The sequence below is a fragment of the Anomaloglossus baeobatrachus genome, chromosome 4, assembly GCF_048569485.1.
Source record: "Anomaloglossus baeobatrachus isolate aAnoBae1 chromosome 4, aAnoBae1.hap1, whole genome shotgun sequence".
Lineage (NCBI taxonomy): Eukaryota > Metazoa > Chordata > Amphibia > Anura > Aromobatidae > Anomaloglossus > Anomaloglossus baeobatrachus.
In genome coordinates, this window is record NC_134356.1 from 505,737,181 (window position 1) to 505,759,841 (window position 22,661).

Here is a 22,661-nt window from a genome sequence, read left to right on the forward strand (position 1 = left end):
ACTGACAGACAGATGGAGCTCTGGTTGAAATCCATCTATGAGGCTATCGGCGCGTCGTTTGCTCCTGCATTCGCAGCCGTATGGGCACTCCAAGCTATTTCAGCTGGTCTTGCACAGATTGACACGGTCACACGTACATCTGTTCCGCAGGTGGCACCCTTAACCTCTCAAATGTCTGCATTTGCGTCTTACGCGATTAATGCTGTCCTGGACTCTACGAGCCGTACGGCAGTGGCATCTGCCTACTCCGTGGTTTTACGCAGAGCCTTGTGGTTAAGGGAATGGAAAGCAGATTCTGCTTCCTAAAAATGTTTAACCAGTTTGCCATTTTCGGGTGACTGTTTGGCGAGCGCTTGGATGAAATCATTAAACAGTCCAAGGGTCAGGATTCATCCTTACCTCAGCCCAGACAAAACAAACCCCAACAGAGGAGGGGACAGTCGGGGTTTCGGTCCTTTCGAGGTTCGGGCAGGTCCCAATTCTCCTCGTCCAAAAGGACTCAAAGGGATCAGAGGAGTTCAGATTCTTGGCGGGCTCAGTCACGCCCAAAAAAGACAGCCGGAAGACCCGCTACCAAGGCGGCTTCCTCATGACTTCCGGCCTCCTCCCTCCGCATCCTCGGTCGGTGGCAGGCTCTCCCGCTTTGGCGACATTTGGCTGCCACAGGTCTGAGACCGTTGGGTGCGAGACATTCTGTCTCACGGGTACAGGATAGAGTTCAGTTCTCGTCCTCCAACTCGATTCTTCAGAACGTCTCCGCCTCCCGACCGAGCCGATGCGCTCCTACAGGCGGTATGCACTCTAAAGGCGGAAGGAGTGGTGATCCCTGTTCCCCTTCAAGAGCAAGGTCACGGTTTTTACTCCAATTTGTTTGTGGTACCAAAAAAGGACGGGTCTTTCCGTCCCGTTCTGGACCTAAAACTTCTCAACATCCACGTGAGAACCAGACGGTTCCGGATGGAATCCCTCCGATCCGTCATCGCCGCAATGTCTCAAGGAGATTTCCTAGCATCGATAGACATCAAGGATGCTTATCTCCACGTACCGATTGCTCCAGAGCATCAGCGTTTTTCTACGCTTCATTATAGGAGACGAACACCTTCAGTTCGTAGCCCTGCCTTTTCGTCTGGCGACAGCCCCACGGGTCTTCACCAAAGTCATGGCAGCTGTAGTTGCAGTCCTACACTCTCAGGGACACTCCGTGATCCCTTACTTAGACGATCTGCTGGTCAAGGCGCCTTCTCAAGAGGCATGCCAACACAGCCTGAACGTGGCGCTGGAGACCCTCCAGGGTTTCGGGTGGATCATCAACTTTCCAAGTCGAATCTAACCCCGACCCAGTCGATAACATATCTTGGCATGGAGTTTCATACTCTCTCAGCGGTAGTGAAGCTTCCGCTTGTCAAATAGCGTCCATTGCAGACAGGGGTGCAATCTCTCCTTCAAGGTCAGTCACACCCCTTGAGACGCCTCATGCACTTCCTAGGGAAGGTGGTGGCAGCAATAGAGGCAGTCCCTTTCGCGCAGTTTCATCTGCGTCCACTACAATGGGACATTCTCCGCCAATGGGACGGGAGGTCGACGTCCCTCGACAGCAACGTCTCTCTCTCTCAGGCGGCCAAGGATTCTCTTCGATGGTGGCTGCTTCCCACCTCATTGTCGAAAGGGAAATCCTTCCTACCTCCATCCTGAGCGGTAGTGACGACAGATGCGAGTCTGTCAGGGTGGGGAGCAGTCTTTCTCCACCACAGGGCTCAAGGTATGTGGACTCAGCAAGAGTCCACTCTTCAGATCAATGTTCTGGAGATCAGAGCAGTGTATCTTGCCCTACCAGCCTTCCAGCAGTGGCTGGAAGGCAAGCTGATCCGTATTCAGTCGGACAACTCCACAGCGGTGGCATACATCAACCACCAAGGAGGAACTCGCAGTCGGCAAGCCTTCCAGGAAGTCAGGCGGATTCTGACGTGGGTGGAAGCCACGGCCTCCACCATATCCGCAGTTCACATCCCAGGCGTGGACAACTGGGAAGCAGACTTCCTCAGTCGCCAGGGTATGGACGCAGGGGAATGGTCTCTTCACACGGACGTGTTTTAAGAGATCTGTCGCCGCTGGGAGATGCCGGACGTCGACCTAATGGCGTCCCGGCACAACAACAAGGTCCCAGTTTTCATGGCACGGTCTCACGATCACCGAGCTCTGGCGGCAGATGCCTTAGTTCAAGATTGGTCGCAGTTCCGGCTTCCTTATGTGTTTCCACCTCTGGCTCTGTTGCCCAGAGTGCTGCGCAAGATCAGGTCCGACTGCCGCCGCACCATCCTCGTCGCTCCAGACTGGCCAAGGAGGTCGTGGTACCCGGATCTGTGGCACCTCGCGGTAGGCCAACCGTGGGCACTACCAGACCGACCAGACTTGCTGTCTCAAGGGACGTTTTTTCCATCAGAATTCTGCGGCCCTGAACCTGACTGTATGGCCATTGAGTCCTGGATCCTAGCGGGTTCAGGATTGTCTCAAGAGGTCATGGCCACCATGAGACAGGCCTGAGAACCTACCTGCGCCAAGATATACCACAGGACGTGGAAAATATTCTTGTCTTGGTGCTCTGCTCAGGGAGTCTCTCCCTGGCTATTTAGTTTGCCTACTTTTCTTTCCTTCCTGCAATCCGGGTTGGAAAAAGGTTTGTCGCTCAGCTCCCTCAAGGGGCAAGTCTCAGCGCTATCTGTATTTTTTCAGAAGCGCCCAGCACGACTTCCTCAGGTACGCACGTTCCTGCAAGGGGTCTGTCATATCGTCCCTCCTTACAAGCGGCCGTTAGAGCCCTGGGATCGGAACAGGGTTCTAATTGTTCTTCAGAAGCCGCCTTTCGAGCCTATGAGGGATGTTTCCCTTTCTCGCCTTTCACAGAAAGTGGCCTTTCTAGTAGCGGTCACGTCTCTTCGGAGAGTGTCCGAGCTAGCAGCGCTGTCATGCAAATCTCCCTTCCTGGTGTTTCACCAGGACAAGGTGGTTTTGCGCCCTATTCCGGAGTTTCTCCCTAAGGTGGTATCCCCGTTTCATCTTAATCAGGATATCTCCTTGCCTTCCTTGTGCCCTCATCCAGTTCATCAATTGAAAAGGATTTGCATTTGTTGGATCTCGTGAGAGCACTCAGGATCTACATTTCCCGCACGGCGCCCCTGCGCCGCTCGGATGCACTCTTTGTCCTTGTCGCTGGTCAGCGCAAAGGGTCGCAAGCTTCCAAATCCACCCTAGCTCGGTGGATCAAGGAACCAATTCTTGAAGCCTACCGTTCTGCTGGGCTTCCGGTTCCCTCAGGGCTGAAGGCCCATTCTACCAGAGCCGTGGGTGCGTCCTGGGCATTACGACACCAGGCTACGGCTCAGCAGGTGTGCCAGGCGGCTACCTGGTCGAGTCTGCACACTTTTACCAAACACTATCAAGTGCATACCTACGTTTCGGCGGACGCCAGCCTAGGTAGACAAGTCCTTCAGGCGGCGACGGCCCACCTGTAGGGTAGGGCTGTTTTTTTACGGTCCTATCACGAGGGGTTATTATACCCACCCAGGGACTGCTTTTGGACGTCCCAATTGTCTGGGTCTCCCAATTAGGAGCGACAAAGAAGAAGGGAATTTTGTTTACTTACCGTAAATTCCTTTTCTTCTAGCTCCAATTGGGAGACCCAGCACCCGCCCTGTTTGCTTAGGGTTTTTTGTTTGTTCGGGTACACATGTTGTTCATGTTGAATGGTTTCGGTTCTCCGATGTTCCTTCGGATTGAATTTGTTCTTAAACCAGTTATTGGCTTTCCTCCTTCTTGCTTTGGCACTAAAACTGAGGAACCCGTGATCCCACGGGGGGTGTATAGGCAGAAGGGGAGGGGCCTTACACTTTTTAGTGTAATGCTTTGTGTGGCCTCCGGAGGCAGTAGCTATACACCCAATTGTCTGGGTCTCCCAATTGGAGCTAAAAGAAAAGGAATTTACGGTAAGTAAACAAAATTCCCTTCTTCCCAGTCCTTTGCCGACTCCATGGGGCAGCTGTCCCGGACACTGCTGACCATGCATCAGCCCCCTTCTCAGGGTGCCTCTGCTGCTCCGAGCTCTGCAGAGCTCTTAGAGCATGTCCTAGGACCCCGTCCCCCTAAACTGAGACGCAGGGACCCTTCTCCTTCCTCTTCCCACGGCTCTGATTCACGTGCCGAGGTGCAGGGCGAGGAGGATTCGTTTACTGTGGGCTCAGACGCTACCTCTATGTACCCCATTGATTTGTCTGAGGGTGATGCGGATGTTAGTGACTTGATTGCGTCCATTAACTCCGTACTGAACCTCAACCCACCAGAGTCAGAGGAACAAGCCTCTCTGGTAGAGATACACCAGTTTACCTCACCTAAGAAAGCTAGGAGTATGTTTTTTAACCACTCCAGCTTTCACACCACTGTTACCAAGCCCAGGGCCTGTCCTGACAAACGTTTTCCGAAGCGTAGTTCAGATGACAGTTTTCCTTTTCCACCAGAGGTGGTTAAGGAATGGGCCCAGTCCCCAAAGGTAGACCCTCCGGTGTCCAGAATCTCAGCCCGCACAGTCGTAGCTGTGGCTGATGGCACTTCTCTTAAGGATCCCACTGACCGCCAGGTTGACCTTCTGGCCAAGTCTGTATATGAGGCGGCAGGAGCTTCGTTCTCCCCGTCTTTTGCGGCAGTGTGGGCTCTTAAGGCAGTCTCTGCCTCTCTGGCGGAGATACATTCCCTTACCAGGGACTCTATTCCTGAGACGGATGCCTTAACTTCTCAAGCTTCGGCTTTTGCATCCTACGCCATGTCTGCCATCCTGGAGGCTTCTCACCGCACGGCGGTGGCCTCCGCTAGCTCCCTCGCGATCCGCAGGATCTTGTGGCTTCGAGAGTGGAAAGCAGACGCTTCCTCTAAGAAGTACCTTGCGAGTCTCCCTTTCTTTGGCGCTCCATTGGGAGACCCAGACAATTGGGGTGTATAGCTATGCCTCCGGAGGCCACACAAAGTATTACACTAAAAGTGTAAAGCCCCTCCCCTTCAGCCTATACACCCCCCGTGCTGCCACGGGCTCCTCAGTTTTTATGCTTTGTGCGAAGGAGGACGATCTGCTGGTCAAGGCACCCTCTCAAGAGGCATGCCAACACAGCCTCAACGTTACTCTGGAGACTCTCCAGAGTTTCGGGTGGATCATCAATTTTCCAAAGTCAAATCTGACACCGGTCCAATCGCTGACATATCTTGGCATGGAGTTTCATACTCTTCCAGCGATAGTGAAGCTTCCGCTGGACAAACAGCGTTCACTACAGACAGGGGTGCAATCTCTCCTTCAAGGTCGGTCACACCCCTTGAGGCGCCTCATGCACTTCCTGGGGAAGATGGTGGCAGCAATGGAGGCAGTTCCTTTCGCGCAGTTTCACCTGCGTCCTCTTCAATGGGACATCCTACGCAAATGGGACAGGATGCCGACGTCCCTAGACAGGAACGTCTCCCTCTCTCAGGCAACCAAAGCTTCCCTTCGGTGGTGGCTTCTTCCCACCTCATTATCGAAGGGGAAATCCTTCCTACCCCCATCCTGGGCGGTGGTCACGACGGACGCGAGTCTGTCAGGGTGGGGAGCAGTTTTTCTCCACCACAGGGCTCAGGGTACGTGGACTCCGCAAGAGTCCTCACTTCAGATCAATGTTCTGGAGATCAGGGCAGTGTATCTTGCCCTAAAAGCGTTCCAGCAGTGGCTGGAAGGCAAGCAGATCCGAATTCAGTCGGACAACTCCACAGCGGTGGCTTACATCAACCACCAAGGTGGAACACGCAGTCGGCAAGCCTTCCAAGAAGTCCGGCGGATTTTGATGTGGGTGGAAGCCACGGCCTCCACCATCTCCGCAGTTCACATCCCGGGCGTAGAAAACTGGGAAGCAGACTTTCTCAGTCGCCAGGGCATGGACGCAGGGGAATGGTCCCTTCACCCGGACGTGTTTCAGGAGATCTGTTGCCGCTGGGGGATGCCGGACATCGACCTAATGGCGTCACGGCACAACAACAAGGTCCCAACATTCATGGCTCGATCTCAAGATCACAGAGCTCTGGCGGCAGACGCCTTAGTTCAGGATTGGTCGCAGTTTCAGCTTCCTTATGTGTTTCTTCCTCTGGCACTGTTGCCCAGAGTGTTACGCAAGATCAGGGCCGACTGCCGCCGCGCCATCCTCGTCGCTCCAGACTGGCCGAGGAGGTCGTGGTACCCGGATCTGTGGCATCTCACGGTCGGCCAACCGTGGGCACTGCCAGACCGACCAGACTTGCTGTCTCAAGGGCCGTTTTTCCATCTGAATTCTGCGGCCCTCAACCTGACTGTGTGGCCATTGAGTCCTGGATCTTAGCGTCTTCAGGATTATCTCAAGAGGTCATTGCCACCATGAGACCGGCTAGGAAACCAACGTCCGCCAAGATCTACCACAGGACGTAGAAAATATTCCTGTCGTGGTGCTCTGCTCAGGGTTTCTCTCCCTGGCCATTTGCCTTGCCCACTTTTCTGTCCTTTCTTCAATCCGGATTGGAAAAGGGTTTGTCGCTAGGCTCCCTTAAGGGACAAGTCTCTGCGCTCTCTGTGTTTTTTCAGAAGCGCCTGGCCAGACTCCCACAGGTACGCACGTTCCTGCAAGGGGTTTGTCACATCGTCCCTCCTTACAAGCGTCCGTTAGAACCCTGGGATCTGAACAGGGTGCTGATGGTTCTTCAGAAACCACCGTTCGAGCCAATGAGGGATATTTCGCTCGCACGCCTTTCTCAGAAAGTGGTTTTTCTAGTAGCAGTCACTTCACTTCGGAGAGTGTCTGAGCTAGCAGCGTTGTCATGCAAAGCTCCTTTCCTGGTGTTTCACCAGGACAAGGTGGTTCTGCGTCCGGTTCCGGAATTCCTCCCTAAGGTGGTATCCCCCTTTCATCTCAATCAGGATATCTCCTTACCTTCTTTTTGCCCTCATCCAGTTCACCAGTGTGAAAAGGATTTGCACTTGTTAGATCTGGTGAGAGCACTCAGAGTCTACATTTCTCGTACGGCGCCCCTGCGCCGCTCGGATGCACTCTTTGTCCTTGTCGCTGGCCAGCGTAAAGGGACACAAGCTTCCAAATCAACCCTGGCTCGGTGGATCAAGGAACCAATTCTCGAAGCTTATCGTTCCTCGGGGCTTCCGGTTCCCTCAGGGCTGAAGGCCCATTCTACCAGGGCCGTGGGAGCGTCCTGGGCCTTGCGACACCAGGCTACGGCTCAGCAGGTGTGTCAGGCAGCTACCTGGTCGAGCCTGCACACTTTCACGAAACACTATCAGGTGCATACCTATGCTTCGGCAGATGCCAGCCTAGGTAGGCAAGTCCTTCAGGCGGCGGTTGCCCACCTGTAGGACGGAGCCGTTACGGCTCTATTATGAGGTATTATTTACCCACCCAGGGACTGCTTTTGGACGTCCCAATTGTCTGGGTCTCCCAATGGAGCGCCAAAGAAGAAGGGAATTTTGTTTACTTACCGTAAATTCCTTTTCTTCTAGCTCCAATTGGGAGACCCAGCACCCGCCCCTGTTTTTGTGTACAAATGTTGTTCACGTTGAATGGTTTCAGTTCTCCGATATTCCTTCGGATTGAATTTTACTTTAAACCAGTTTATAATTTTTTCCTCCTTCTTGCTTTTGCACCAAAACTGAGGAGCCCGTGGCAGCACGGGGGGTGTATAGGCTGAAGGGGAGGGGCTTTACACTTTTAGTGTAATACTTTGTGTGGCCTCCGGAGGCATATCTATACACCCAATTGTCTGGGTCTCCCAATTGGAGCTAGAAGAAAAGGAATTTACGGTAAGTAAACAAAATTCCCTTCTTTGCTGGGTCCCGGCTGTTTGGGGAACAGCTGGAAGACATAATTAAGGAAGCTACTGGCGGGAAGAGTACTTCCTTGCCACAAACTAAAGCCAGGAAACCTGTCCAGGGCAGGAACCAATCGAGGTTTCGTTCCTTTCGTTCCTCTAACTGGATCCTCTAAGCCCTCGACCTCGTCCACTACCGCAGCCAAGGATCGTAAATCCAACTGGCGCGCAAAGCCGCGTCCTCAAAAGACCGGAGGAGCCGCTGCCACTAAGGCAGCCTCCTCTTGACTATCTGGCTGTGCCAGCAACGTCCTTGGTCGGTGGCAGGCTCTCCCACTTTGGCGACGTGTGGTTTCAACACGTCTCCGATCAGTGGGTGCGAGATATCATCTCCCACGGCTACAGGATAGAATTTTCTTCCAGCCCGCCAAACAGATTTTTTCTGTCCACCCCCCCCTGCTCCAAAGCCGCCGCCTTCTCTCAGGCCGTGGCATCCCTGCAGGCCAACGGTGTAATTGTTCCGGTTCCCGCCCGGGAACGGTTCAGCGGTTTCTACTCCAGCCTCTTTCTAGTCCCCAAAAAGGACGGTTCCTTCCGGCCCATCCTGGATCTCAAGCTTCTCAACAAGCATGTTCAGGTGCGGCACTTTCGCATGGAATCTCTGAGATCGGTCATTGCCTCAATGACCCAAGGAGATTTTCTGGCATCCATCGACATCAGAGATGCCTATCTGCATGTGCCTATTGCGGTTCCACACCAGCGTTGGCTACGCTTTGCAATCGGAGAGGAACATTTCCAATTCGTGGCTCTCCCCTTCGGCTTAGCCACGGCCCCTCGAGTATTCACCAAGGTCATGGCAGCAGTGGTTGCGGTCCTGCACCTCCAGGGGTTGGCAGTGATTCCCTACCTGGACCACCTTCTAGTCAAGGCCTCATCCAGTGCAGACTGCCAGCGGAGTGTCTCTCTCACTCTCGCCACGCTAGTTCAGTTCGGGTGGCTTGTCAACCTGCCCAAGTCCACTCTGACCCCGACCCAGGTGCTTATGTACCTAGGGATGCAATTCGAGACTCTGCCGGCACTTGTCAAGTTGCCCTTGGTCAAACAGCAGTCCCTTCGTCTGGCGGTGCGCTCTCTGCTGAGGCACCGCCGTCATTCCATCAGACACCTCATGCAGGTGCTGGGTCAGATGGTGGCGTCAATGGAAGCGGTTCCCTTTGCCCAGTTCCATCTGCGTCCCCTGCAGCTGGACATTCTCCGCTGTTGGAACAAGCGGATCTCTTCCTTGCACAGGCTGGTGGCTCTGTCGTCACAGACCAGGAGCTCTCTTCAGTGGTGGCTTCGGCCCCTCTCTCTGTCACAGGGACGCTCCTTCCTGACTCCGTCCTGGGTGATCCTCACCACGGATGCCAGCCTCTCCGGTTGGGGAGCAGTATTTCTCCATCACCGAGCACAGGGCACTTGGACTCCGTCCGAATCAGCCCTCTCGATCAATGTGCTGGAGATCAGAGCTGTGTTTCTAGCTCTCCTAGCCTTTCACCACCTGTTGGCGGGCAGGCACATTCGAGTTCAGTCGGACAACGCAACAGCGGTTGCCTACATCAATCACCAGGGCGGGACTCACAGCCGTCTGGCGATGTTGGAGGTTCAACGAATCCTCCAGTGGACGGAGGACTCCAAGTCCACCATATCTGCAGTCCACATCCCAGGCGTGGAAAACTGGGAGGCCGATTATCTCAGCCGTCAAACCGTGGACAGCGGCGAGTGGGCCCTGCATCCGTCAGTGTTCAGATCAATCTGCCGCAAGTGGGGCACTCCGGAAGTGGATCTAATGGCATCCCGGCACAACAACAAGGTTCCGGTTTACGTGGCTCGCTCCCACGATCCTCAAGCCTTCGCAGCAGACGCACTGGTTAAAGATTGGTCTCAGTTCCGTCTGGCCTATGTGTTTCCCCCTCTAGCGCTCTTGCCCAGGGTTCTGCGCAAGATCAGAATGGAGGGCCGTCGAGTCATACTCATTGCTCCGGACTGGCCCAGGCGAGCTTGGTACCCAGACCTGCTCCGTCTGTCCGTAAAGGTGCCGTGGCATCTCCCGGACCGCCCAGACCTTCTCTCTCAAGGTCCGTTCTTCCGCCAGAATTCTGCTGCTCTCAGATTGACGGCGTGGCTCTTGAGTCCTGGATCCTGACGGCTTCAGGCATTCCCTCTGAGGTCATCTCCACCATGACTCCGGCTCGGAAGTCTTCCTCGGCCAAGATTTACCACAGGACTTGGAAGATTTTCCTGTCCTGGTGTCGCTCTTCCGACCATGCTCCTTGGCCGTTCTCCTTGCCGACCATCCTGTCCTTTCTACAGTCCGGTCTGCAGCTAGGACTGTCCCTCAATTCCCTCAAGGGACAGGTGTCGGCTCTGTCGGTATTATTCCAGCGGCGTATCGCCCGACTGGCCCAGGTGCGCACCTTCATGCAGGGCGCATCTCACATCATTCCTCCTTACCGGCGGCCCCTGGATCCCTGGGACCTTAATCTGGTCCTCACGGCCTTACAGAAACCCCCCTTTGAGCCTCTCAGGGAGGTTCCTTTGTTTAGACTTTCACAGAAAGTTGTTTTTCTAGTAGCCATAACTTCTCTCAGGAGAGTTTCTGATTTGGCTGCGCTCTCTTCGAAAATCCCCCTTTTTGGTGTTTCACCAAGACAAGGTGGTTCTTCGTCCGACTCCGGACTTTCTCCCTAAGGTGGTGTCCCCTTTCCACCTTAACCAGGACATTTCATTGCCTTCTCTTTGTCCGGCTCCTGTGCATCGCTTTGAGAAGGCGTTGCACTCCTTAGATTTGGTGCGGGCGCTCCGAATCTATGTGTCACGCACCGCTGTTTTTAGGCGGTGCACCTCACTTTTTGTGCTAACCACTGGTCAGCGCAAGGGTCTCGCTGCTTCTAAACCGACCCTAGCTCGTTGGATCAGGTCGGCTATCACCGATGCCTACCAGTGTTCTCAGGTGCCTCCTCCGCCAGGGATTAAGGCGCACTCGACCAGAGCTGTCGGTGCTTCCTGGGCTTTCAGGCACCAGGCTACGGCTCAGCAGGTTTGTCAGGCTGCCACGTGGTCCAGTCTGCACACTTTTTCGAAGCACTACCAAGTGCATGCTCATGCTTCGGCAGATGCGAGCTTGGGCAGACGCATTCTTCAGGCGGCTGTCGCCCATTTGTGAAGTTGGGTTTTGCCTACTTCTCAGTTTGGTTTATTTCCCACCCATGGACTGCTTTGGAACGTCCCATGGTTTGGGTCTCCCATAAGGAACGATAAAGAAAAAGAGAATTTTGTTTACTTACCGTAAATTCTTTTTCTTATAGTTCCGACATGGGAGACCCAGCACCCTCCCTGTTGCCTGTTGGCAGTTTTTTGTTCCGTGTGTTTCACCGGCTGTTGTTAGTAGACAGAGTTCCGGTCTTTCCGAGTTTTACTCTATCTCTACTTATGGGTGGATGTCCTCCTTCAGCTTTTGCACTGAACTGGTTAATTGTCATCCAGGGGGTGTATATAGCCCGGAGGGAGGAGCTACACGTTTGAGTGTAGTACTTTGTGTGTCCTCCGGAGGCAGAAGCTATACACCCATGGTTTGGGTCTCCCATGTCAGAACTATAAGAAAAAGAATTTACGGTAAGTAAACAAAATTCTCTTTTTCTCAGCTCTGCTACATGACTAAATCTAAAAATTCTAATTCTGTCAGAACGGCTGCACTTAGTAATCTATGTGATACATCGTTGGATTCAGGATCTGTTTACATCTATATACACGTCTCAGATGAGGTAGCAAAAACCTGCTGACGGATTCCTTTTAAAAGCTGCTTTCTTGAGGACACAATGGAGTTATGTTATATAGACCTGTCCAATGGGTAAACGTGTTTTTGTCGTATGTCTTCGAGTTTATTGCTAATTCATTAATTTTAATACGTCTGTTTTGTAAGAAGCCCGAAAAGTCACTTTCTTCGGCGCTCCATTGGGAGACCCAGACGATTGGGTGTATAGCTACTGCCTCCGGAGGCCACACAAAGCATTACACTAAAAAGTGTAAGGCCCCTCCCCTTCTGGCTATACACCCCCCGTGGGATCACGGGCTGATCAGTTTTCAAGCTTTGTGCGAAGGAGGTCAGACATCCACCCATAGCTCCACTGTTTTTAGTCAGCAGCAGCTGCTGACTATGTCGGTTGGAAGAAAAGTGGGCCCATATGGGGCCCCCAGCATGCTCCCTTCTCACCCCACTTTTGTCGGGTGTTTGTTAAGGTTGAGGTACCCATTGCGGGTACGGAGGCTGGAGCCCACATGCTGTTTTCCTTCCCCATCCCCCCTCAGGGCTCTGGGCGAAGTGGGATCTTACAGGTCTCCAGGCACTGAGACCGGGCTCCATCCACAGACCCAGAGAACCTGCTGGATATGGAGCTGAGTATCGTCAGGGACAGGCCCTGCTACATTAAGGTACTCTGTGTCCCCGGGCAAGCGCGCACACACACACCAGCATTGCTGGGAGTGTTAGTGCGCCGGGGGCAACAGCGCGGAGCGCTCGTGCTATTATTCACTACAGCTTTGCTGAGTGACTTTATGTATTGGGAACTGCCGCGCCGGCCGCTGCTGGGTGTTTTTTACATTGTGGCGCGGCTGGGACTTGTGGTGCGCCGGGGACTTCCGCGCTGGCCGTGCACATGGACGGCCGCGCTTATTACTCGAGTCCCCGGCTTTGCGGCCTAGTTTTCGTTTCGTTCCCGCCTCCAGCCCTGCCAGTCAGGGGAGAGGCGGGACGCTGTACAGACAGTCAGCGCCGAGGGCTGGAGTCTGCTTTGCATTCTCCAGCCCCCTTCACTGGACACAGTGGGACGCCAGTTTTCCGCTCTTGTCTGGGGCACGCCCACGGCCCGCCCCTCTTCACAGGACGCCGGCAGCCATTCCTGCACGCAGTCCGAGCTGGGGAACGGAGACATGCTCTGGGCAACCAGTCACAGGGCTCTGGCGACCACACACCCGCGTTATAGGCGGGCGGTAAGCAGCACCTGAAGTGCTGACCCCACTAAATACCGAAGTGTCCATTTGTATTTTATGCTTGTATGTGCACGGTACGGTCGCTATTTTTGGCTATATGCCCTCCTAGATGGCGAGATAACAGCAGCAAAAAAGCAAGGGTGCTAAGGCACAGGTTTTCTATGCTGCTTGTATTGCATGTGCTGAAGTGTTCATTTGTACTTATGCTTGTATGCTATACATTGCACTGTACGGTCGCTACTCTTGGCTATATTCTCCTAGAGGGCTGGACAACAGCAGCAAAAAAGCATGGGTGCCAAGGCACAGGCTTTATAGGCTGCTTGTATTGCATGTGCCGAAGTGTTCATTTGTACTTGTGCTTGTATGCTATACATTGCACTGTACGGTCGCTACTCTTGGCTATATTCTCCTAGATGGCTGGACAACAGCAGCAAAAAAGCAAGGGTGCCAAGGCACAGGCTTTCTATGCTGCTTGTATTGCATGTGCTGAAGTGTTCATTTGTACTTATGCTTGTATGCTATACATTGCATAGATGGCTAGAATACAGCAGCAAAAAAGCAACACAGGCTTTCTATGCTGCTTTTACTGCATGTGATACTGTTCCAGAGGTGGCCAAAGGAACCACCTGTGAACCCTGTCCAGGGACAGGGACGGAGTTGCAGTTTCGGCTGATAGATTGTCATGGGATAGAGACTTTGCAGTCCAGACAGGCCATGGGCAATCTTGATTAAGGCTCCCTGGCCACCCTCATTTGGAACATAATCAGTGCTCCGGGGGGGTCCCAGGCATTCCAGGGTGAAGGCTCTGACACGGACGACAGTCCCAGACACCCTAAGCTAGCTCGCTGGGTGCGGCACTCGGCTTCATCACTGGTCAGGGTCCCAGCAGGAGGACTCTCTGTATGATGAGGCAGACGTAGCTGATCAGGGCTTTGGTCCTGACACCGCTCTCAATCCGGATACACCGGATGGTGACGCCATAGTGAATGATCTTATAGCGTCCATCAATGGAATGTTGGATATTTCTCCCTCAGCTCCCCCAGTGGAGGAGTCAGCTTCACAGCAGGAGAAATCCCTTTTCAGTATCTCATGCGTATATTGAGTACTTTTCTGGCCACGCTGACTTCAGAGAAGCAGTTCAGAAACACCACGCTTACCAGATAAGCGTTTTCTCCAAACGTATTAAGGATACACGTTATCCCTTCCCCCTGACGTGGTAAAGCGCTGGACCCAGGGTCCAAAGGTGGATCCCCCAATCTCCAGGCTTGCGGCTAGATCCATAGTTGCAGTGGAGATGGGACTTCACTTAAAGATGCCATTGACAGACAGATGGACCTCTGGTTGAAATCTGTCTGTGAAGCTATCAGCGTGTCGGTTGCTCCGGCATTCGCAGCCGTATGGGCACTCTAAGCTATTTCAGCTGGTCTTGCGCAGCTGGTCTTGAGCACATGTACATCTGTGCCGCAGGTGGTGTCCTTAACCTCGCAATGGCTGCATTGCGACTTACCCTAGTAATGCTGTCCTGGAGGGACAGTCGAGGTTTCGGTCCTTCCCAGGCTCGGGCAGGTCCCAATTGTCCTCGTCCAAAAGGGCTCAAAAGGCTCAGAGGGGCTCAGATTCCGGCCGGGCTCAATCACGCCCAAGGAAGGCAGCCGGAGGAACCGCTACCAAGGCGGTCTCCTCATGACTTTCAGCTCTCTCTCTCCGCATCCGCGGTTGGTGGCAGACTCTCCCGCTTGGCGACATTTAGCTGCCGCAGGTCACAGACCGGTGGGTGAGAGACAGTGTCTCACGTGTACAGGATAGAGCTCTGTTCTCGTCCTCCGGCTCGATTCTTCAGAACACCCCCCCCCCCCCCCACCGAGCCGATGCTCTTCTGCAGGCAGAAGGAGTGGTAATCCCTGTTCCTCTTCAGGAACAAGACACGGTTTTTTCCTCCAATCTGATTGGGGTGCCAAAAAAGGGTGGCTCTTTCCGTTCCGTTCTGGACCTAAAACTGCTCACCAAGCACGTGAAGGCCAGGCGGTTCCGGATGTAACCCTCCGCTCCGTCATTGCCTCAATGTCTCAAGGAGATTTCCTAGCATCAATAGACATCAGGATGCTTATCTCCACGTGCCGATTGCTCCAGAGCACCAGCGTTTGCTACGTTTCGTTATTGAAAACGAGCATCTTCAGTTCGTAGCCCTGCCCTTCGGTCTGGCGACAGCCCTACGGGTTTTCACCAAGTTCAGGGCAGCAGTGGGAGCAGTCCTGCACTCTCAGGGTCACTCTGTGATCCTTACTGGGACGATCCACTTGTCAAGGCACCCTCTCAAGAGGCATGCCAACACAGCCTGAACGTGGCGCTGGAGACTCTCCAGAGTTTCGGGTGGATCATCAACTTTTCAAGGTTAAATCGGGCACCGACCCAATCGCTGACATATCTGGGCATGGAGTTTCACACTCCCTCAGCGATAGTGAAGCTTCCGCTGGACAAGCAGCGTTCACTACAGACGGGGGTGCAGTCTCTCCTTCAAGGCCAGTCACACCCCTTAAGACGCCTCATGCAGAGGCAGTCACTTTCGCGCAGTTTCATCTGCGTCCACTTCAATGGGACATGCTTTGCCAATGGGTTGGGGAGTCGACGTCCCTAGACAGGAACGTCTCCCTTCTCAGACGGTCAAGGACTCTCTTCAGAGGAGTCCATCCTTCAGATCAATGTTCTGGAAATCTGGGCAGTGTATCTTGCCCTGCAAGCCTTCCAGCAGTGGCTGGAAGGAAAACAGATCCGAATTCAGTCGGACAATTCCACAGCGGTGGCATACATCACCCACCAAGGCGGAACACGCATCGCCAAGCCTACCAGGCAATCCGGCGGATTCTGATGTGGGTGGGAGACAGAGCATCCACCATATCCGCAGTTCACATCCCGGGCGTAGAAAATTGGGAAGCAGACTTCCTCAGTCGCCAGGGCATGGACGCAGGGGAATGGCCTCTGCACCCAGAATGGTGTCAGGAAATCTGTAGCCGCTGGGGGATGCCGGACGTCGACCTAATGGCGTCTCGGCACAACAACAAGGTCCCGATTTTCATGGCGCGGTCTCACGAGCAAAGAGCTCTGGCGGCAGGCGCCCTAGTTCAGGATTGGTCGCAGTTCCAGCTACCCTATGTGTTTCCACCTCTGGCACTGTTGCCCAGAGTGCTACGCAAGCTCAGCTCCGATTGCCGCCGCGCCATCCTCGTCGTCCCAGACTGGCCGAGGAGGTCGTGGTTCCCGGATCTGTGGCATCTCACGGTCGGCCAACCGTGGGCACTTTCAGACCGGCCAGACTTACTGTCCCAAGGGCCGTTTTTTCCACTGAATTCTACGGCCCTGAACCTGACTGTGTGGCCATCGAGTCCGAGATCCTAGCGTCTTCAGGATTATCTCAAGACGTCATTGCCACCATGAGACGGGCTAGGAAGCCGACGTCTGCCAAGATCTACCACAAGACGTGGAAGTTATTCTTATCTTGGTGCTCTGCTTAGGGAGTGTCTCCCTGGCCATTTGCATTGTCTCCTTTTTCCTCCCTTCCTGCATCTGGATTGGGAACAGGTTTGTCGCTCGGCTCCCTTAAAGGACAAGTCGCAGCGCTGTCGGTATTCTTTCAGAAGCGCCTAGTACGACTTCCTCAGGTACGCACGTTCCTGCAGGGGGGTTATCACATTGTCCCTCCGTACAAGAGGCCGTTAGACCCATGGGATCTGAACAGGGTATTAATTGCTCTCCAGGAGCCGCCCTTCGAGCCTCTGAGGGATGTTTCACTTTCTCGACTTTCACAGAAAGTGGCCTTTCTGGTAGCGGTCACGTCTCTTCGGAGAGTGTCCGAACTAGCAGCGCGGTCATCCAAAGCTCCCTTCCTGGTGTTCACCAAGATAAGGTAGTGCTGCGCCCGATCCCAGAGTTTCTCCCTAAGGTGGTATCCCCTTTTTATCACAATCAGGATATCTCCTTACCTTCCTTTTATCCATTTCATCGATATGTAATGGCTTTGCATTGTTGGATCTGGTGTAGAGCACCCAGAATCTACATTCCCGCACGGCGCCCCTGCGCCGCTCGGATGCACTCTTTGTCCTTGTCACTGGTCAGCGCAAGGGGTCGCAGGCTGCAAAATCCACCCTGGCTCGATGGATCAAGGAACCAATCCTTGAAGCCTACCGTTCTACTGGGCTTCCGGTTCCATCAGGGCTGAAGGCCCATTCTACCAGAGCCGTGGGTGCGTCCTGGGCATTACGGCACCAGGCTACGGCTCAGCAGGTGTGCCAGGCGGCTACCTGGTCGAGTCTGCACACCTTCACCAAGCATTTTCAGGTGCATGCCTACGCTTAGGCGGATGCCAGCCTAAGTAGATGAGTCCTGCAGGCGGAGGTTGCCTCCATGTAGGGAAGGGCTGTTTTTACAGTCCAAACTTGAGGTATTCATTTACCCACCCAGGGACAGCTTTTGGACGTCCCAATCGTCTGGGTCTCCCAATGGAGCGCCGAAGAAGGGAATTTTGTTACTTACCGTAAATTCCTTTTCTTCTAGCTCCAATTGGGAGACCCAGCACCCGCCCCTGTTTCCTTCGGGATTTTTGGTTTGTTCGGGTACACATGTTGTTCATGTTGAATGGTTTCAGTTCTCCGATGTTCCTTCGGATTGAATTTGTTTAACCAGTTATTGGCTTTCCTCCTTCTTGCTTTTGCACTAAAACTGATCAGCCAGTGATCCCACGGGGGGTGTATAGCCAGAAGGGGAGGGGCCTTACACTTTTTAGTGTAATGCTTTGTGTGGCCTCCGGAGGCAGTAGCTATACACCCAATCGTCTCGGTCTCCCAATTGGAGCTAGAAGAAAAGGAATTTACGGTAAGTAACAAAATTCCCTTCTTTATTGCTTTTAGTTTGAATGATATACTAAGAACTAAAACAGGATGATTTCAACCCACCGTCTAATATTTGATTTTTGTACTTTGCTATAAAATTCATTAGCTTTTTCATATATTATATTTCATATTATTATATTTCATATATATAATCATTAGTTCCATGATGAATTCATTTTGACCCATTTCTGTCGTTTTGTAATATTTTAGGTGATTCTGAGCATTTTGATCCCTCCTGCAATACTCATGCTTGAATATAAAACAAAGGCAGAAATGTCCCATATACCACAATCTCAGGATGACCATCAAATGTCAATGGATGACAGTGAGCATAATTTTCAAAATGTACCAGAGAATATTGCTATGGTAGGTATGCAACCTTAAAGGCCGTCTGATGGCAAGCTCATGTCATCTTTTCTTGTACACAAGTATCATTTATGACATAGATGCAGCGTAGAAACCAACAGGAGAATTCGCACGTTCTACACTGGGTTTTTAGACTGGCATCTCCCCACCTCCCATTACTGCACGTAGATTGGGGGGGATGAAAACCTGATTGAAGGTTTACTGATGCCTGCTCATGGCATTCATCCTTTCTTCACCCTTATAATATAACATTGGGCTCTGTGTAGTCTGCAAATATAGAAAACCAAATCCCCCCCCCTCCTGATTTCCTGCTGTACTACTCTCCTGATTTGACGAGTGGCTGCCGCAGCGGTGTCCGTCTTATCCCTTGCCAACCCCACCAGAAGAGAAGACAATCGACACACCTGAGCCTCGGTAGATCACACGAGAATAGGGTTTCCTATAGTTTTATATAATGTGCTTGGTTTGTCAAGAAAGAAGCGGGGGACAACCCTTTTAATAGATGCGATTCTCCACCTTTCGTTATGATCGTATATCTGGGATACTTTTGAAGTGTTTTTTATCCAAGACCTAAAACAGATTAGAATTTTATTGAGCCTAATGTTTAACATATAACTTGTTTCTGTTTTCAGAGTGTATTTAAGGAAGCCCACGACTCTGATGTAAAAAACGAAATTGAGATTCAAACAAAAACCCGCCGTCTTCCCATTACCCAGAAGTTCTACGCCTTCTATCATGCGCCAATCGTGAAGTTTTGGTTTAACACAGTGAGTAGAAATAGTGGTTGAAAACAGATGTTTGTCTTCAGGACGTTTACTCCCAAGTACATGTATTGCTATTGTCCTCTCCGTAGACAGTGGCTCTGACATGAAGACTTCTGATTTAAATTTCTGACTTTTTTTCTCATGTACCTAATGCCAAACATTTATTAAAGGAATTGTCCGACATAAACTCCAGATTTTTTTTATTTTAAGCTAATCTGTTCTGTATTGTCATATAAAACACCCCTACATTTTTTTTTTTTTGTTTCCTAACTTTTTTTCCTCTTGAATTATCCCTTTATTCTCTGCAGTCACTTTGTTTACCTGCAGCTCAACCAAACATGACATCTTCCTATGCCAAACCTCAGTCAGAGCTGGCACCGCCCAGCCTCACTGTCCAGCTCCGCCCCCTGCCCACCCTCTGCACACATTGGCTGTCAGTATTCTGCCCAGCACTGACCTCTCATCTCTACAGCATTGTAAGGAACAGCCCCACATAGGACTCTGCAGGCCCCACCACACATGTAGGGCTCTGCAGGCCACACCACACATGTAGGGCTCTGCAGGCCACACCACACATGTAGGGCTCTGCAGGCTACACCACACATGTAGGGCTCTGCAGGCCACACCACACATGTAGGGCTCTGCAGGCCACACCACACATGTAGGGCTCTGCAGGCCACACCACACATGTAGGGCTCTGCAGGCCACACCACACATGTAGGGCTCTGCAGGCCACACCACACATGTAGGGCTCTGCAGGCCACACCACACATGTAGGGCTCTGCAGGCCACACCACACATGTAGGGCTCTGCAGGCCACACCACACATGTAGGGCTCTGCAGGCCACACCACACATGTAGGGCTCTGCAGGCCACACCACACATGTAGGGCTCTGCAGGCCACACCACACATGTAGGGCTCTGCAGGCCACACCACACATGTAGGGCTCTGCAGGCCACACCACACCTGTGGGGCTCTGCAGGCCCCAACACACGCAGCTACATGTCGGCTGTGATGCCAGTCTACAAGGCGAGCATAAGCTCCTGCACTTGTCGTGACATCACAGGAAGCACCAAAATCCCGGCAGAAGCGGTCACATGACCGCTCTGAGCCAGGGGAGAGGGGCTGACAGCAGGGCAGGTAGGTAGTTACTATCTACTTATCTGCCCCAATGTAGCCCAATACTGATAAAAAAGCAAACCTGGATAACCCCTTTTAAAACTGAAGGAAAACTGTCCATAGCAACTAATCCCAGTACAGCTTCATTTTTTAGACTCTTCTAGTAAAATGAAAACTGGGATGTGATTAGCTGATAATAAAGGCAGGGTTTTTTCTTTTAGATAATTTTGACATATTTTCCCTATTTATAAGTGTCTGGTTTTTTTAAATAACAGATCAAGACACAATATACAGCATTTCTAATCTCTGCTTATTCTGTGTTTTATAGTCAAGTAGGCCGTCCTAATCTGTGATTGACAGCATTTAATGTAAGAGTGTGTATACAGATAGTTCTGTCAATCAGAGATTAGGACCATCCGGACCACCCACTTAACTACGAAGCACAGATTGATATCAGTGAAATACAGGTTATACTAGAACTTTTCTAACTAAACTGTATATCATTCAGCATCATGTTTTTGGATAAATATGCTACCCATAATGTGTTTGCATTATCATTCTGCTCTTTCTCCCATTTTGATGTGCTGTATGCAGATCTCGCTGAATTTTCAATGTGACAGGTTTCCTATTAACTAAAATGCTCTTTGCATTTTCTCTTTTACATATCTGATATTTAATGCGCATCCTTTCTGAACTTGAGAGCCATAATCCGCTCCGAAAAAGGATCGTGAGTCACGTTTGCAGGCCACGTTCGGCTCTGACGGCGGGTCGCGGGCCACATTTGGCTGTAACGGCGGGCCACGTTCGGCTCTGACGGCGGGTCACGGGCCACGTTCGGCTTTACCAACATGGCAGTAGTGATACCCAAAGGCTCTATTACCAATATAATGACAGCCAAAGCTTTTCCAGAGGAATCGCACCAAGGCAATATAACAAGATCCAGGGGTTTCTACCTTACCACCATTTACACTTGCTCTTCTATGTTGGGCTACTGTTAAAAGTCACCATCTAGGGACCTGCTCTTCATAGCTGTTTGCTACCCCTATTGCTTATGCACCAAGCTACAAGACAACTGCGAGCCATATGTAGCTTCTGAGCCACACACTGCACGATCCGATACCCTACACGATTGAAGCACGACAGTTTTTTAGTTTATTACAGTGCCTAATGGGATATCCTAGTTGCTCTTGATTCCGTTTTTGGGCTTTCCCATTTCTCAGTTTTCAGAACTCCTGTTAAGACTTCAGTACAGACATGGCTTCACTGTTTTTTAATATAATGAATTTATAATGTGGCCACTCTTTAGTCTGCATGCTAATTTCCCTGTCCTCAGGAAGAACAGCAGTGTATTCATCCAAAGGTGTATGAGATTTCATTTACACAACCTGTTATTGTGTAAAGTGCTCTCTAGTCTGTTCTGCATGTCATTATATTAGTAATTGCATCCTGGACTAGTTTTTCTGAATAAAGAGTAACAGATTGTGCTCGTAGATAGGTGACTGCAGCTGTAGAATGTCTCTGCCGAGAACTAAAGCAAAGTAGGTTTTCAGGATGGCTTACCAGCTTGTTGAGGTTAGATTAATGATTATTTTGCCAATAGAACCATTATTGTGGCTACAATCACACATTGAAGTTCCTACAATTATTTCCCTCTGACCAGAGCCCCCTTAAATTTAAGCAGGGCACACTGTGGGGTGTAATGTGGGGGGGTTTATAAACCGAAAAAAAACTGGCCATGAGTAGATTGCTCTATCCAGTGTTCAGTGATATATTGCATCTCCCATAATGTATCACATTTTTAATAAGGTAATGATTGTACCATTATTGTTGGATTTTGTCTCCCCCTTTTTCTTCCAGCTGTTTTATTTGGCATTTCTCATGCTTTTCACTTTTGTGGTCCTTGTGAAGCTGGAGCCATTGCCTTCTCCCCAGGAGTGGATTGTCATTGCCTACATTTTCACCTCAGCCATTGAAAAGATTCGAGAGGTTGGTGTTTAATTTTGATTATTTTGAAGCATTCAGATACCAACAATATCTTGTTAAAGTTAATTTTATTCCGGGACACAGAAGTAGAATATGCAAACCTTTTTTTGCCAATTGTATTTGCTGGAGTCATGCTTCTATATAGGCCACGTTATTTTACCACCGCTATTAGGCTATGTGCCCACAGGAAATTAAACCTGCGGATTTATCTGCGGAAAATCCGCGGATTTTCCAGATAAATCCGCAGGTTTCAGCATGTACAGACACTCCCCGTATTATCCTATGGGACATGGGGAGTGTCTGTGTCCATGCTGCGGATACATGCGGCTGCGGAACATGCTGCGGATGTCCCGCAGCCACACGTAATTGCATGTCAATTATGTCTGCAGAATTACCTGTGGAAATCCCGGCCCTCCACTATGGAGATAGAGGCCAGGACTTCCGCAGGTAAGCCGCATGAATGCCCGCAGGTTTACTGCAGATATTTCTTTATCGTTCCTATGGGAGACCCAGACCATGGGTGTATAGCTACTGCCTCCGGAGGACACACAAAGTTACTACACTCAAAACGTGTAGCTCCTCCCTCCCAGTATATACACCCCCTGCTAGCCAGTCCTAGCCAGTTTTCATGCTTTGTGTCAGGAGGATCACACACACACATGCATC

The 22,661-nt window shown here is 51.5% G+C and overlaps 1 protein-coding gene across 2 annotated transcripts in view; it reads left to right on the plus strand.

The window, feature by feature from the left end:
- TRPM7 (transient receptor potential cation channel subfamily M member 7) overlaps nucleotides 1–22,661 on the plus strand; it is a 227,669-nt gene that overhangs the window by 110,207 nt on the left and 94,801 nt on the right. For both annotated transcript variants that reach the window (XM_075345830.1, XM_075345831.1), the window contains 3 exons: nucleotides 17,973–18,128; nucleotides 18,761–18,895; nucleotides 21,870–21,998. In XM_075345830.1, coding sequence (XP_075201945.1) covers nucleotides 17,973–18,128; nucleotides 18,761–18,895; nucleotides 21,870–21,998 — 420 coding nt within the window. The remainder of the gene's footprint in view (nucleotides 1–17,972; nucleotides 18,129–18,760; nucleotides 18,896–21,869; nucleotides 21,999–22,661) is intronic.